The sequence below is a fragment of the Oncorhynchus kisutch genome, linkage group LG9 (genome assembly GCF_002021735.2).
Source record: "Oncorhynchus kisutch isolate 150728-3 linkage group LG9, Okis_V2, whole genome shotgun sequence".
NCBI classification, from domain to species: Eukaryota; Metazoa; Chordata; class Actinopteri; order Salmoniformes; family Salmonidae; genus Oncorhynchus; species Oncorhynchus kisutch.
In genome coordinates this window covers 37,194,601-37,208,662 of record NC_034182.2, presented here as the reverse complement: position 1 = coordinate 37,208,662, position 14,062 = coordinate 37,194,601, and the positions used below count along the sequence as shown (strand labels likewise).

The 14,062-nt window shown below is 45.1% G+C and overlaps 2 protein-coding genes across 2 annotated transcripts; one reads left to right on the top strand and one right to left on the bottom strand.

The window, feature by feature from the left end:
* Nucleotides 1–208: 208 nt before the first annotated feature.
* On the bottom strand, nt 209–1,293 carry smim20 (small integral membrane protein 20). Its single transcript, XM_020491710.2, has 3 exons — nt 1,078–1,293; nt 560–616; nt 209–418 (listed from the first exon to the last, which is right to left on the bottom strand). The coding sequence occupies exons 1-3, from the start codon at nt 1,184–1,186 to the stop codon at nt 381–383; spliced, it is 204 nt and encodes a 67-aa protein (XP_020347299.1). The 5' UTR covers nt 1,187–1,293; the 3' UTR covers nt 209–380.
* Nucleotides 1,294–1,348: 55 nt separating this feature from the next.
* Nucleotides 1,349–12,453, top strand: man2b2 (mannosidase, alpha, class 2B, member 2). The gene is made up of 18 exons (XM_020491709.2): nt 1,349–1,582; nt 1,795–1,941; nt 2,066–2,171; nt 2,287–2,459; nt 2,757–2,872; nt 3,088–3,265; nt 3,384–3,582; nt 3,836–4,026; nt 4,207–4,375; nt 4,672–4,808; nt 5,089–5,357; nt 5,569–5,760; nt 5,947–6,190; nt 6,430–6,540; nt 6,614–6,806; nt 7,307–7,563; nt 11,813–11,942; nt 12,154–12,453. The coding sequence occupies exons 1-18, from the start codon at nt 1,457–1,459 to the stop codon at nt 12,249–12,251; spliced, it is 3,036 nt and encodes a 1,011-aa protein (XP_020347298.1). The 5' UTR covers nt 1,349–1,456; the 3' UTR covers nt 12,252–12,453.
* The last annotated feature ends 1,609 nt before the right edge of the window (nt 12,454–14,062 follow it).

Below are 14,062 nucleotides of genomic sequence, written 5' to 3'. Positions count from 1 at the left end.
TATTTGAAAGCAATAAATCTAGGATACAGGCCTACTGAGCAGATAATGTACCAAACTGCCTCTCTGCCACTGTCTGAGCAAATAGTGACCCCTTGTGGTCATAATGCATATCACATCCAATGCACTACAAGTAGCCTAAAGAAATGAAGTGACCCATTGAATTCCCAAATATATAGGCCCAAACACTTCCAAAAACATAAAGAGAAAACACAGAGGTCTTTAAACTTTATTCATAGGATAAAGTGGTAAGCATCCATCCACCACACCTAAGCATTCACTCACACAAACACAGTCCAATTGGGATTCAGAATCATCTTCAGTGGACAGTCTTCATCAGCATAGCGTCTTCTTTTCCATACCAGAGACAGTTGTCTCAGGCATCACTTTGGCTTGTAGGGATCAGACCATACTTTGACACCTGAAAATACACAAAATTATAACTGACTTATATACGGTTAGTGAAAACGGAACGTTTGCTGATAGGACAGGGGTTGGAACAATACACAATGGCAACAATAAAGAAGAACCATTGCATGAGAGAGGTTAGCAGGCTACTTACCCACTGGTTGCACGTCTGCTTGATTGATTCCTGCTCGGTTTGCTCTCTGGACTTGATCTGCAGAGAAGTGAGTGGGGTTTTCAATTGTGTTGCGGGGGACTGGGGTGGGTTTGAACCAGGATCCTTATAGACAAGGCAAGTGCACTAGCACAGACATTGTCCACTGGTGCAATCAGACCACTGCTTGACAGAACTTGTAGTATGATCACAATTGTACAGCATTAAAATAAACTGTCTATACTTAAAAACCGAAACCCGTTATACTGAGACCATGTAGCTACGTTATGACATGGGTTTTTAGCACACACGGCTACAGCTACAAACAAATGGCATAGCTAATTTGTCAATGCAATGTTTACGGTCCGACTGGCCAGGGCAAAATTGTGTCTACATGAGGATACTAGCAGCTATACAATAAAAAGTCGCCTAACAAGACTTCCTAGCTAGCATGTCGTTGTGTAACAAGACTCTGTGACAGAATCGACTAGTACATTCCTCGAATAACGATAGTTACTTACTGTAGTCAGCTGTGTGCGTGAGTGGGTGGAAAAATATAGGGTAAAATGCAGCAGCAACTGCTGTTATAAATCCTCCAAATATTAACGTGATCCTTCTGTTCCTTGACATTTTTGTTGCGCATTCACCTCCAAATGCACAGTATGTGTGTTTCCCTGAATGTTTTCCGGGGTAAAGTTTACCAGTGAACTTTGTTCACAATCACGAAGTTCTGCGCTGTTTAAAATGGTTGGTTTTAATTTGCGGCTTCACATTATTTTTGACCTCTGCGGTACTCCGTACAGCAAGGGGCGGGGCGCCGCCTGATTGTCACATGCTGCAAAACCATAATAAGGACGTGGGTTAGCTTGCTGTTGAAGAACATCTCATGTTTTGACAGAGATGGGGTTTTTAACTTTCCCACTGTTTTTATTATTCACGGTTATCTGTGCAGAGAGAAATGGACCAATTCAGACGTTTGTTATCCCGCACAGTCACATGGATGTTGGCTGGGTATATACTATTCAGGTTTGTTACTAGCTTACTGAGCTAACGTTTATACAATAGTACAGGAGTTATGTTGGGTTCTTGGACGTTAGAACTAGGGACATTTTTATTTTGGGAGGTTCAAGAATGTCACAATGAAATGTCAGTCCAAATGTAGTTACAACTCTATACTGTCAGTGTTCACAGTATACAGCATTGAACAGTGTGTTTTCCTCTCTTTAATCTTCGAACAGGAGAGCATGCATGCCTATGCAGCGAACGTGTACTCCAGTGTGACAGAGGCGCTGACACAGAACAAACAGCGCAAGTTCATCGCAGTGGAGCAGGAGTTCTTTCGGCTGTGGTGGGATTCTGTGGCTACAGACAAGCACAAGAAACAAGTACTATAGAATAATCTTATATACCCCTCCATGTGAATTAAGTGCTGCTCATGCAGAAGTCTGATCTTTGTATGACTGTGTAGTCACCTATCTCCCCCTCCCACTGCCCCTCCCCCCTCCCAAGGTGCGACAGCTGCTGAAGGAGAGTCGACTTGAGTTCATCATCGGGGGGCAGGTGATGCATGATGAAGCTGTAACTGATCTAGATGATGAGATACTGCAGCTGACAGGTGAAGTGGTTTCATACTTGATGTATAATATTTGTTTCGTTGGTTGGTTTAAATGAGCATGGACTCAATCTCCCTTTCTGTCTCTCACTCACACACACACACACACTGTAATTAGAGGGCCATGGGTTCCTGTACGAGACGTTTGGGGTGCGTCCCCGGTTTTCGTGGCACGTGGACCCGTTTGGAGCCTCTGCCACCACCCCTGTCCTCTTTGCCCTGGCTGGGTTCCATGCCCACCTCATCTCACGTATTGACTATGACCTCAAAGATGTCATGCAGAAGAGCAAGGTATGGTAGTCACCTTAGTTTCAGCTACAGCCTACCAGGCAGTTTACCATCTCTATTGAGTAGTCTTGACCATGATCAGTCACTTATAAGCAGTTAAATGGTTTAGAGGCTTGACTTAATAACATATGCCATTTTAGCAGATGTCTTTATCCAAAGCGACTTAGTCATGCATATTTATGTACGGGTGATCCGAGGAGTTGATCCTACTATACTGGTGTTGCAAGCGCCTTGCTCTATCAACTGAGTTACAGTATATTTACACTAAGTTGTTGTCATGGTCTTGCTATTTTGGAACAGAAACTACAGTTTGTTTGGAGAGGATCCCCCTCCTTGAAAGAGCAGCAGGAGATCTTCACTCACACCATGGACCAGTTCAGCTACTGTACTCCATCTCACCTGCCTTTCTCTAACAGGTCTCCTAAATATCTCCTTTCCCCTCTCACCATGTTCCATGTCATAACTCTCCTAGCATATCCTACTGTCTTAGACTTACCCTTACATGCTGTAATTGAATTAAGACTCCAAATGTCAAATCTCCATTTGATCAGTTTTGCCTATCACCATGGGCTGTTAACAGATTACAGGCACATATTTGTCTTGGTGAAACGAATCAGTTGTTCTCTCTCAGCTCTGGTTTCTATTGGAATGGTGTGGCTCTGTTCCCTGACCCCCCTAAAAATGGCATCTACCCCAACATGAGCCTGCCTGTCACCAAAGAGACGCTGCACTCCTATGCCAAGACCATGGTGCAGAACATCCAGCAGAGGGCAGCATGGTTCAGGACAAACCATGTCCTCTGGCCCTGGGTGAGTCAAAAGATATACAGTGATCAGGAAACTGTTTCCAATCACAATTTAATGAGTGTTCTTTCTAGTTACTTCACCATTGAGCAATGCATGTTTCTCCTGTTATTTCACTCCATAGGGTTGTGACAAGCAGTTCTACAACTCCTCAGTGCAGTTTGCCAACATGGATCCCTTGGTGGAATACATCAACCAGAACAGCAAGGAGTTTGGAGTGACAGTCCAGTACGCCACTCTCAGCGAGTACTTCCAGGCTGTCCACCAATCAAATCTCACCTGGGAGGTGAGGGGAAGTGAGGACTTCCTTCCCTACTCCACTGGTGGGTTTTTCCAGAAATGTGCTTATCTATTATAAGTTTCAAATATGTAAATGGAATATGAATAAAACTTCTAAGAAAATGTATGTATATATTTATCTCTCACTCAATGGTTCCAGTGACCAAGAGTTGGCACACTAAAAACATGTAGCAGTAAAAACTATTATGAAGCCAAGGGACTAAAATGCTTTTTTCACAATTCCACAATTCCAATCTGGTTCTTGTAGTTCTAAAAAGGAACCTTTTATCTCTCCAGAACCTTTCCAGGCGTGGACTGGGTTCTATGCCTCCCGGAATGTTCTGAAGGGGATAGCCAGGAGAGCTAGTTCCCAGCTGCATGCTGCAGAGACTCTGTTTACCCGGTACCGGGTCAGCTACCCAGATGGACCGGTCCCTAAAGAAGAGGCTCTGCAGAAGCTGAAGGCCCTCCGCTGGGCTGTCTCTGAGGTGCTTGATCAAAATACTCATCGATTGTGATTCATTGTAAATTAATAATCGCTATCATTGTAACCCAGTGATTAAACATTCTCATATCCCATTTCTGTCACACAAATTTAGAAATAAGACCTACAAAATGAATTCTAAAAACAGTACTTCTCTATTATTCTCCCTCTGTCTTATCTCCAGGTGCAGCACCATGATGGGATCACAGGGACAGAGTCTCCCAAGGTGTCTGACATGTACATAGAGCACCTGACCCAGGCTATGATGGGAGTAGAGGAACTCCTGGCTGCCCTCTTCCTCCTGCCCCAGACCCTGGGCACCGCTAGCAACCCTGAAGACTCTCACAGCAAGGGTAAACTACTGTACTTCAACATAATGAATAATTAAAATCTATTTATACTTTATTTGACATGAACTCAGAAATGTGGATTTGTGAAAGTAGTTGGATGGGCTGCATGTTTTCACTTATCCAATCACACTACAGATCAGTGAATACACATCAAGGAAAGGGGAGGATGTGTTGTAACAAGGCCCAAGGTTCAGCTTGGTCCAAGGCATCATTTAATGACTCTCCATCAACTACAACATGTTTATTTATTTATTTTTTAACATAAATTAACAACATTTTGATAATGTATGTAATTGCAGGCTCCCATCAGGACCTGGAGCAGCACATCATTGTGTACAATCCCCTGGCATGGAACACCACCGCCATCATCAACGTCACGGTAACCTTGCCCATGGCAACCGTGTTCGACGACCAAGGACAGGCCATACCTGCACAGGTAGTGTGGAAATGGAGTGGATTCATCCAGTTAAACATTTGTAGAACAATGAGTCACCAGTATATAAGATAAAAGCCATGTGTCAATAGAACTGCAGATATACATCATACCTTCTAGACAAACTCAGTTTTCAGATGACTAACTGTGTTCATTGGGCACTCAGCAAAAAAACATTTTGCAACGGAAGATGAATATGTGTTTCTTATTGGACAAGTCCAGGTATTCCCTCTGTCTGTTAGTGTCTAATGAACACGGCCTGTGTCCTCTCTGCTCCCAACAGACCCAGAGTTCAGCTGACTCCAACACGACCTATGACCTGTTCATTGTGGTGAACCTTGGGGGTCTCCAACACAGGAAGTACCTCATCAAGTTCTCAGAGAAGCCGGGTAAAGAGGGGTCCTCGACCCACCATGCCTGGGTTGTGTCGTTCAAGAGACTAAATGTTTCACAGGAGTTGAAGACAGGAAGGAGACTCTTGCCGGTTCTGAATGAGTGTTACAAGATCATGCTGGACCAGGATACTAACCTACTGCATAGCATCACCGACAGGTAGTTATATTCAACATTCACATTAGGGGCACATTCAGCAGGATAACGTTGTGGAATGTTGCAGATACAAAGGTAATTAATAGAGCTGATGTGATTTATTCTCCTTGTCAGAGAAGCATGTTTATTTTACTGAACGTTGCACGTTTTCCTTTTGAATGCAGCCCAGGTGTTACATCAACAATGTCCTCTCACCTTTCTGTGACCCTGACAGGAATGAGAAAAGAACGGTGAGAATGAGTCAGGATTTCTGGGAGTACCAGGTCAATGGGAATGTCAGCGCAGGGCCCATCTCTGACAACTACATCTTCAGTGCCAACGGCTCGGCAGTGAGGGCGTACAAGGCCGTCAAGATGGAGATTGTCCCTGGGAAGATCGTCACGGAGATCAGACAGTACTTCTACAGGTGGGAATGTGAACAACTCCTTTCTGTCAGTCTTTGGTTTCCTCGCCCCCTCCTTCCGTAGCTACGATCTCTTTTATATTCCATCTATCACATCTTTCACACACACTCACTGGTACTACACTACATCTTAGTAAGGTGCAGGTCTAATATCGGGTGGCTCACATTAATAATGGGTTGTGTCTGCAGGGAGGAAGCAGATGAGGACTACACCTACTCTGTCACCACCAGAATACCACAGAGTTTCCCCAGCGGCAGGCTGTGTTACAGGTTGGAGCAGAGCTACTCGCTGGGCCCCCTGGTGGTCAACACCGAGGCTGTCCTCAGGATCAAGACCAGCCTGAAGAACAACAGGACTCTGTTCACCGACGACAACGGGTACCAGATGATGAAGAGGCCCTCCAGGACGTTCGTCAATGATACTGTTGCCAGAGTGAGTGGGTTGTATTTAAGGACAGTTTGGTGTAGAGGGTTAAATGTACACTGAACTTCCACAGTACCTTGCCAGCCAGAGGAAGATGGGCTACACTTTCTGAGCCTGGTTCCTCGAGGTTTCTTCCTACACGGGGTGTTTGGTCTCATCAACTTTCCTTTATAGTGGTTCAGGCCTGGTTTACTGTTCAGGACTTTGTGACAATTGCTTGTGTTTCTTCCTGTGTCTATGTACTGCAGAACTACTACCCCATGGTTCGAATGGCCTACATTGAAGATGACTCTAGCAGACTGGTCCTCCTCAGTGAGAGAGCTCATGGTGCATCCAGCCAGAGTGAGGGAGAGCTGGAGGTGAGTGTGTTTTATGTATGCGATGCATACACACTCACACACACACAACCTCAACCCCTTGTATCTGTCCTAGGTGATGCTCCACCGACGTCTGTGGAACAACCAGGAGTGGACTCTGGGTTATAACCTGACCCTGAACGACAGCTCGGTTGTGAGGCCTGTCCTATGGATGACACTGGGCTCCCTGGCTGCTACCTCCTCTCTCTACCAGAGGGAGGCGCTAGAACTGCAGCACCGACCTGTGGTCATGCCCATCGACAGGCCACGTGAGTCCACTCTTCATAGCTCCCCTGTTGAACTACTCTATCGAGGCTCGCAGGTTGACCTTTATTGTCATGAATCTTGACCTGGAGGCAGAACTGAGGGATTTTCCTCTAGATGGTACAGTTGCAAAGTGGAAATTGGCTATATCGTAAACGTTCATGACAACAAAATGTGCATTTTGGTCTTAATTTAAGATTAGGGTTGGTAGTATGATTAGGGTTAAGGCTAGGTTTAAAATCAGATTTGATGACTTTGTGGCTGTGCCAGTTAGTGACCACTATGCAGAGCTGCCTTCAGGACAAGATTCATGACAGTAACTACCAACCTATTTAAAGCACACACAGCTACTTTCCACTAAACTGTTCCCTGGAAATCCATTCTAAAAACAAATACACAATTGAAACGTTTCCAAATGGAGTCGACCATGTTTTTGATCACCTGTACAATGCCTTGTCACAATGTATGATCTCATACCCACAATGCCATTCACTTCCCCCTTTAGAGAAGGCCTGGAGGAAGGAGCCTCGGACCGGATCTCCGATTCGCCCCGTGGTCCTGCCTGACAACCTCCACCTGCTGACGCTTAGTGTCCCGGGCTGGTTCTACAACTCCAACCACACCCTGCACCTCCGCAACATGGAGACCGGTACCCCTGGATCCACACAGCCGGACTACGATCGGGTCCTACTGAGGATCATGCATCTGTATGAGAAGGGGGAAGACCCGGTTCTGTCTCAGCCGTCCACCATTAACATGAAGGTAACAGGAAACACCGCTTGATGAGATCAATATGAAGAGGAGACTTCAATAACAGATATGTTTGTGTATTAAATGCTAAATTAAGTGAACAAATAGATGTGATATTAACATTTGGTCTCTCCTTGGGCTGTGGCGGTTACGAAATTTAGTCAGCCGGTGATTGTCAAGCAAATAACTGTCGGTCTCACGGTACTTGACCCTTAATTAACATAAATATATGTAGCATCTCCTGGCTTCCACACAACCTACAAGCCACTGATGCAGACCTTTGGAACATCTACAATTTCAAAAGTCTAATAAATCCATGTAATATAGTCTACACCTTCACAATAAATCCATTATTTTAGATGGGTCTAAAGAAACATGATATTAAGAAAATATAGTCTATTTCAGAAGAACAGGGTAACATACTCTGAGTTGTCCTGATGTGGCTATACCATATGGCTGTGGGCTACACTAGTTCATTTAGCAGACAAGATTTGCTTAGAATTCAGTGGCATTATTTTATATTATAGTTTGAAGAATACAATTGAACAAAGCTGAATAAAATCTATTTCCTCAACGATTTGAGGGAGTGCGCACATGCGGAGTTGAGCAGTTAACCAAGAAATGGGTACTCCTACAGCACCAGTCAAACGTTTGGACACCTACTCATTCAAGGGTTTTTCTTTATTTTTACTATTTTCTACATTGTAGAATAATAGTGAAGACATCCAAACTATGAAATAACAGATATGGAATCATGTAGTAACCAAAAAGTATGAGATTCTTCAAAGTAGCCACACTTTGCGTTGACAACAGCTCTGGACACTCTTGGCATTCTCTCAACAAGCTTCACCTGGAATGCTTTTCCAACAGACTTGAAGGAGTTCCCACATATGCTGAGCACTTGTCTGCATTTCCTTCACTCTGCGGTCCAACTCATCCCAAACCATCTCCATTGGGTTGAGGTCGGGTGATTGTGGAGTCCAGGTCATCTGATGCAGCACCATCACGCTCCTTGGTCAAATAGCCCTTACACAGCCTGGAGGTGTGTTGGGTCATTGTCCTGTCTGTTGCAAAACAAATCATAGTCCCACTAGGTGCAAACCAGATGGGATGGCATATTGCTGCAGAATGCTGTGGTAGCCATGCTGGTGAAGTGTGCCTAGAATTCTAAATAAATCAGACCGTGTCACCAGCAAAGCGCCATTACACCTCCTGCATGCTTCACGGTGGGAACCACACATGCTGAGATCATCACTTGCTCTTCATCTCAAAAGACATGGCGTCTGGAACCAAAAATCGCAAATTTGGACTCGTAAGACCAAAGGACAGATTTCCACCAGTCTAATGTCCATTGCTCGTGTTTCTAGGCCCAAGCAAGTCTCTTCTTATTGGTGTCTTTTGTCCATGAAGGCCTGATTCACGCAGTCTCCAGTCTGTTCCTTGAACTCTGAAGCATTTATTTTGGCTGCAATTTCTGAGGTGCAGTAAACTCTAATGAACATATCCTCTACAGCAGAGGTAACTCTGGGTCTTCCTTTCCTGTGGCGGTCCTCATGAGAGCCAATTTCATCGTAGCGGCTGATGGTTTTTGGCCTGCACTTGAAGAAACGTTCAAAGTTCTTAATTTTCCGGATTGACTGACCTTCATGTCTTAAAGTAATGATGGACTGTTTCCTCTTTGCTCATTTGCGCCGTTCTTGCCATAATATGGACTTGGTCTTTTACCAAATAGGGCTATGTTTTGTTTACCACCCCTACCTTGTCACAACACAACTGATCGGCTCAAACACATTAAGAAAGAAAAATTACACTAACTTTGAACAAGGCACACCTGTTAATTTAAATGCATTCCAGGTGACTACTTCATGAAGCTGGTTGAGAGAAGGCCAAGAGTGTAAAGCTGTCAAGGCAAAGGGTGGCTACTATGACAAATAAATTTTGATTTGTTTCACACTTAAATTTTTTTTTTTTTAATTGGTTACTACATGATTCCATATGTGTTACTTCATAGTTTTTCTACAAAGTAGAAAATAGTAAAAATATAGAAATACCCTGGAATGAGTAGGTGTCCACTTTTGACTGCTACTGTATATGCTTAAATTAGTTATTTATGCAACTTTAGTTGTGATACAAACGTTGCGCTGTACGTTTCGACTTTATATATTCTAATTGTGCACGATGTGACTATAATGACTTGAAAAAAGTTGCTTGAGAGGCATGAGCTCTGCTTTGTTTCGTTCAGGCTGTACACCCTTCATTAGAGTCTCAGTCACAATTTGACAGCACTTGATAATGCCTCAAATGTCACGGCCCCATCCCCTTTGTGGCTGTAATGATCCCTAAGAGAACCTGTGCCTTTTACAGCCATTGTGCGCTTGGCCGGGAATGCTGCCTTGTGTCCTTCTCCCCTGAGGGCTGCGCTGTGTCCTTCTCCCCTGAGGGCTGCGCTGTGTCCTTCTCCCCTGAGGGCTGCGCTGTGTCCTTCTCCCCTGAGGGCTGCGCTGTGTCCTTCTCCCCTGAGGGCTGCGCTGTGTCCTTCTCCCCTGAGGGCTGCGCTGTGTCCTTCTCCCCTGAGGGCTGCGCTGTGTCCTTCTCCCCTGAGGGCTGCGCTGTGTCCTTCTCCCCCCCTGAGGGCTGCGCTGTGTCCTTCTCCTCCCCTGAGGGCTGCGCTGTGTCCTTCTCCTCCCCTGAGGGCTGCGCTGTCCTTCTCCTCCCCTGAGGGCTGCGCTGTGTCCTTCTTCTCCCCTGAGGGCTGCGCTGTGTCCTTCTTCTCCCCTGAGGGCTGCGCTGTGTCCTTCTTCTCCCCTGAGGGCTGCGCTGTGTCCTTCTTCTCCCCTGAGGGCTGCGCTGTGTCCTTCTTCTCCCCTGAGGGCTGCGCTGTGTCCTTCTTCTCCCCTGAGGGCTGCGCTGTGTCCTTCTTCTCCCCTGAGGGCTGCGCTGTGTCCTTCTTCTCCCCTGAGGGCTGCGCTGTGTCCTTCTTCTCCCCTGAGGGCTGCGCTGTGTCCTTCTTCTCCCCTGAGGGCTGCGCTGTGTCCTTCTTCTCCCCTGAGGGCTGCGCTGTGTCCTTCTTCTCCCCTGAGGGCTGCGCTGTGTCCTTCTTCTCCCCTGAGGGCTGCGCTGTGTCCTTCTTCTCCCCTGAGGGCTGCGCTGTGTCCTTCTTCTCCCCTGAGGGCTGCGCTGTGTCCTTCTTCTCCCCTGAGGGCTGCGCTGTGTCCTTCTTCTCCCCTGAGGGCTGCGCTGTGTCCTTCTTCTCCCCTGAGGGCTGCGCTGTGTCCTTCTTCTCCCCTGAGGGCTGCGCTGTGTCCTTCTTCTCCCCTGAGGGCTGCGCTGTGTCCTTCTTCTCCCCTGAGGGCTGCGCTGTGTCCTTCTTCTCCCCTGAGGGCTGCGCTGTGTCCTTCTTCTCCCCTGAGGGCTGCGCTGTGTCCTTCTTCTCCCCTGAGGGCTGCGCTGTGTCCTTCTTCTCCCCTGAGGGCTGCGCTGTGTCCTTCTCCTCCCCTGAGGGCAAAAGCACTAGCCTACAGGGCTTTCTGAAACTATTCAGACCCCTTGACTTTTTCCACATTTTGTTACGTTACAGCCTTGTTCTAAAATTTTATTAAATTGTTTTTGTTCCTCAATCTCCACACCATAATGACAACGCAATAACAGGTTTTTAGAATTTCTTTGGCAATTTATTGATTTTTTTAAATTTATAACTGGCTTATCCTCCTGTTGTATAGATAAACAATGTGCTTAATATTAGTACAGTTGAGATAAATATAGTAGACCTAGCCTATAGAAAGCTGATGGGATCATCCTCTTTTTGATGGAGGCCATCACTCTGTTTTCTCGTGTGATTGCATAGCCTGTAGAAATGTTACGCAACATGAGTTCTCATGAAGTGTTTTGATGACCACCTGCCAACACCTCATTTACACAACTGCTACTCTGTTCATCAAATATGCATAGTCACTTTAACCATATGTACATACTACCTCAATCAGCCTGACTAACCCGGTGCCTGTATGTAGCCTTGCCTGTCTGCTTACTGTTTTATTTCTTATTGTTCACCTAATACCTTTTTTTTTTTTTATACGATTGGTTAGGGCCTGTGAGTAAGCATTTCACTGAAAGGTCTACACCTGTTGTATTCGGCGCACGTGACAAACTTTTTGATTTGACATGGAATTTGACTGCCGGTAATACGGTCACCGCAACAGCCCAGGTCACTACTCCATTTACACTGTATTTGTTTTGAAAATCCATTTCCTGTGTGAAACAGGAAGTGCTGCGGGGCATGGGGGAAGTGAGAGCGTTGGAGGAGCGCTCTCTCACAGGAACCTGGGATATCTCCGACCTCCAGAGGTGGAAGTGGAAGGCTTCAGAAGACCCAGGGAGGGGTGAGGGTGTTGGTAAGCTTCAGTTCAGCATTGGTGGGGGTGAAGTATTTCATCTGGATACATACCTTTTTGTTAAACGATGAGAGAAGTTACTGTATCAGTGTACCTTTGAGATTCAGTTGGAGTAGGCTGAAGTGTTTGAGATGTCAACAACCTGTGAAATCTGAAGGAATTTTTTACAATTGTTTTTGTCTACGTCCTAGTATTTGTTTGTCTGTTTCAGGGGTCAAGAGGTCAAGTGTTGGTGTGAGAGGAGAGTTCAACGTGACCATATCACCCAAAGAAATCAGGACCTTCTTTGTTTACTTCAAGCTCAAGTAGAACGTTCCTGTTACCCTTCAGTCTTCTGTGAAGATGGATGACTAATCTGAAGAGAGGCCTTCTGACATGTAGAACATGTGATTAAACATTCTGTCATGTACTTTCTCTAATGTAACACGGGACATTGTATGACCAGGATGTGGATTATCTTGAAGTGCCGGTCTACTTTTTCTGTATTAAATTGAGTATAATCTAAAATAGGGAGTCGCTCCATTTTTGTGTCCATTTCTTTATTTCCCTCAGTTTAAGTGCTTCTGTTTTTAAGGCCTTGGAGAGGGGAAGGTCATTATTGACACCTCAAGCATCTGAAACCCTCATAACCTAACCCAGTAGTTCTCACTTTTTGAGTAGCGGTAAGATTGTACATCTGTATGGCGTTAGTGAGACATGTTCTTCCTGTTTGCAAGTGAGCGCAGCGCTGACGGTCCACAGTAGACCACACGGCCACTTCCTGTTATTGGCCTTAAAGATTAAGTACTTTCCATAGGATGACATCAGTCTATAAATCAAATTTTATTGGTCACATGCAGATGTTAATGCGAGTGTTTGCGAAATGCTTGTGCTTCTAGTTCCGACCATGCAGTAATATCTAACTACCTTACACACACGTAAACCTGTAGCTTCACTTGAATTGGCCCTTTCCATTGGCTCTGAAATGCAACATTCAAATCAAGAGCACCCAGTGATCAATCAGAAAATTTTGTTGTGGAATTACACCTCTAAAGATGTGAATAAATATATATTGTAAACTAGGCAAGTCAGTAAAGGACATTCTTATTTACAATGATGGCCTACCGGTGACTAGTTGGGTTAACTGCCTTTTTCATGGGCAGAACGACAGATTTTTACCTTGTCATTCAGGAAGAGCTTCGTGAACGAACAATGCCTTTTCCAGCATGATGGAGCACCTTGCCATAAGGCAAAAGGGATAACTAAGTGGCTCGGGGAACAAAACATCGATATTTTGGGTCCATGGCCAGGAAACTCCCCAGACCTTAATCCCATTGAGAACATGTGGTCAATCCTTAAGAGACAGGTGGACAAACAAAACCCCACAAATTCTGACAAAACTCCAAGCATTGATTATGCAAGACTGGGCTGCCATCAGTCAGGATGTGGCCCAGAAGTTAATTGACAGCATGACAGGGCGGATTGCAGAGGTCTTGAAAAAGAAGGGTCAACACTGCAAATATTGACTCTTTGCATCAACTTCATGTAATTATCAATAAAAGCCTTTGACACTTATGAAATGCTTGGAATTATACTTTCCATCTGACACATATCTAAAGACACTGAGGAAGCAGACTTTGTGGAAATGAATATTTGTGCCATTCTCAAAACTTTTGGCCACGACTGTAGGTGAAGCCTCTGAAGGTTGACGTGAGGGATACACTCCGGGCCCTAGTTATGATTCTTGTAATACAGATCGTGTGACTGTCACTTTTCTACAGTATTTTTTTCCAAGCTTACTGTCATTTCTAGGTCAATATTACCTATACTTACGCAAGGGGAGATGGGTAGTGGAGTCCACAGCAGTGCTGGCCGTACAACGGGGAGAGAGAAATGACAAGCTGTGGTTGGCTCTGAAAGTGTGAAATAAATACACAGAGAGGGAGAGTCAGAAAGGTGATTGTATAAGTGAGAGAACAGATCATCCCATCAGTCATCTGACATGAGGTACTTTTATAACTCGTGTTGCTGCCTGCTCCGTTCGTCTATCTGTTTTCTCTCATCCAACAGTAAAGTGCAGACCGTTCGTATTGGGTTCATCAAAACATAACTTATACATTACCAATATTTAGAAAATAACT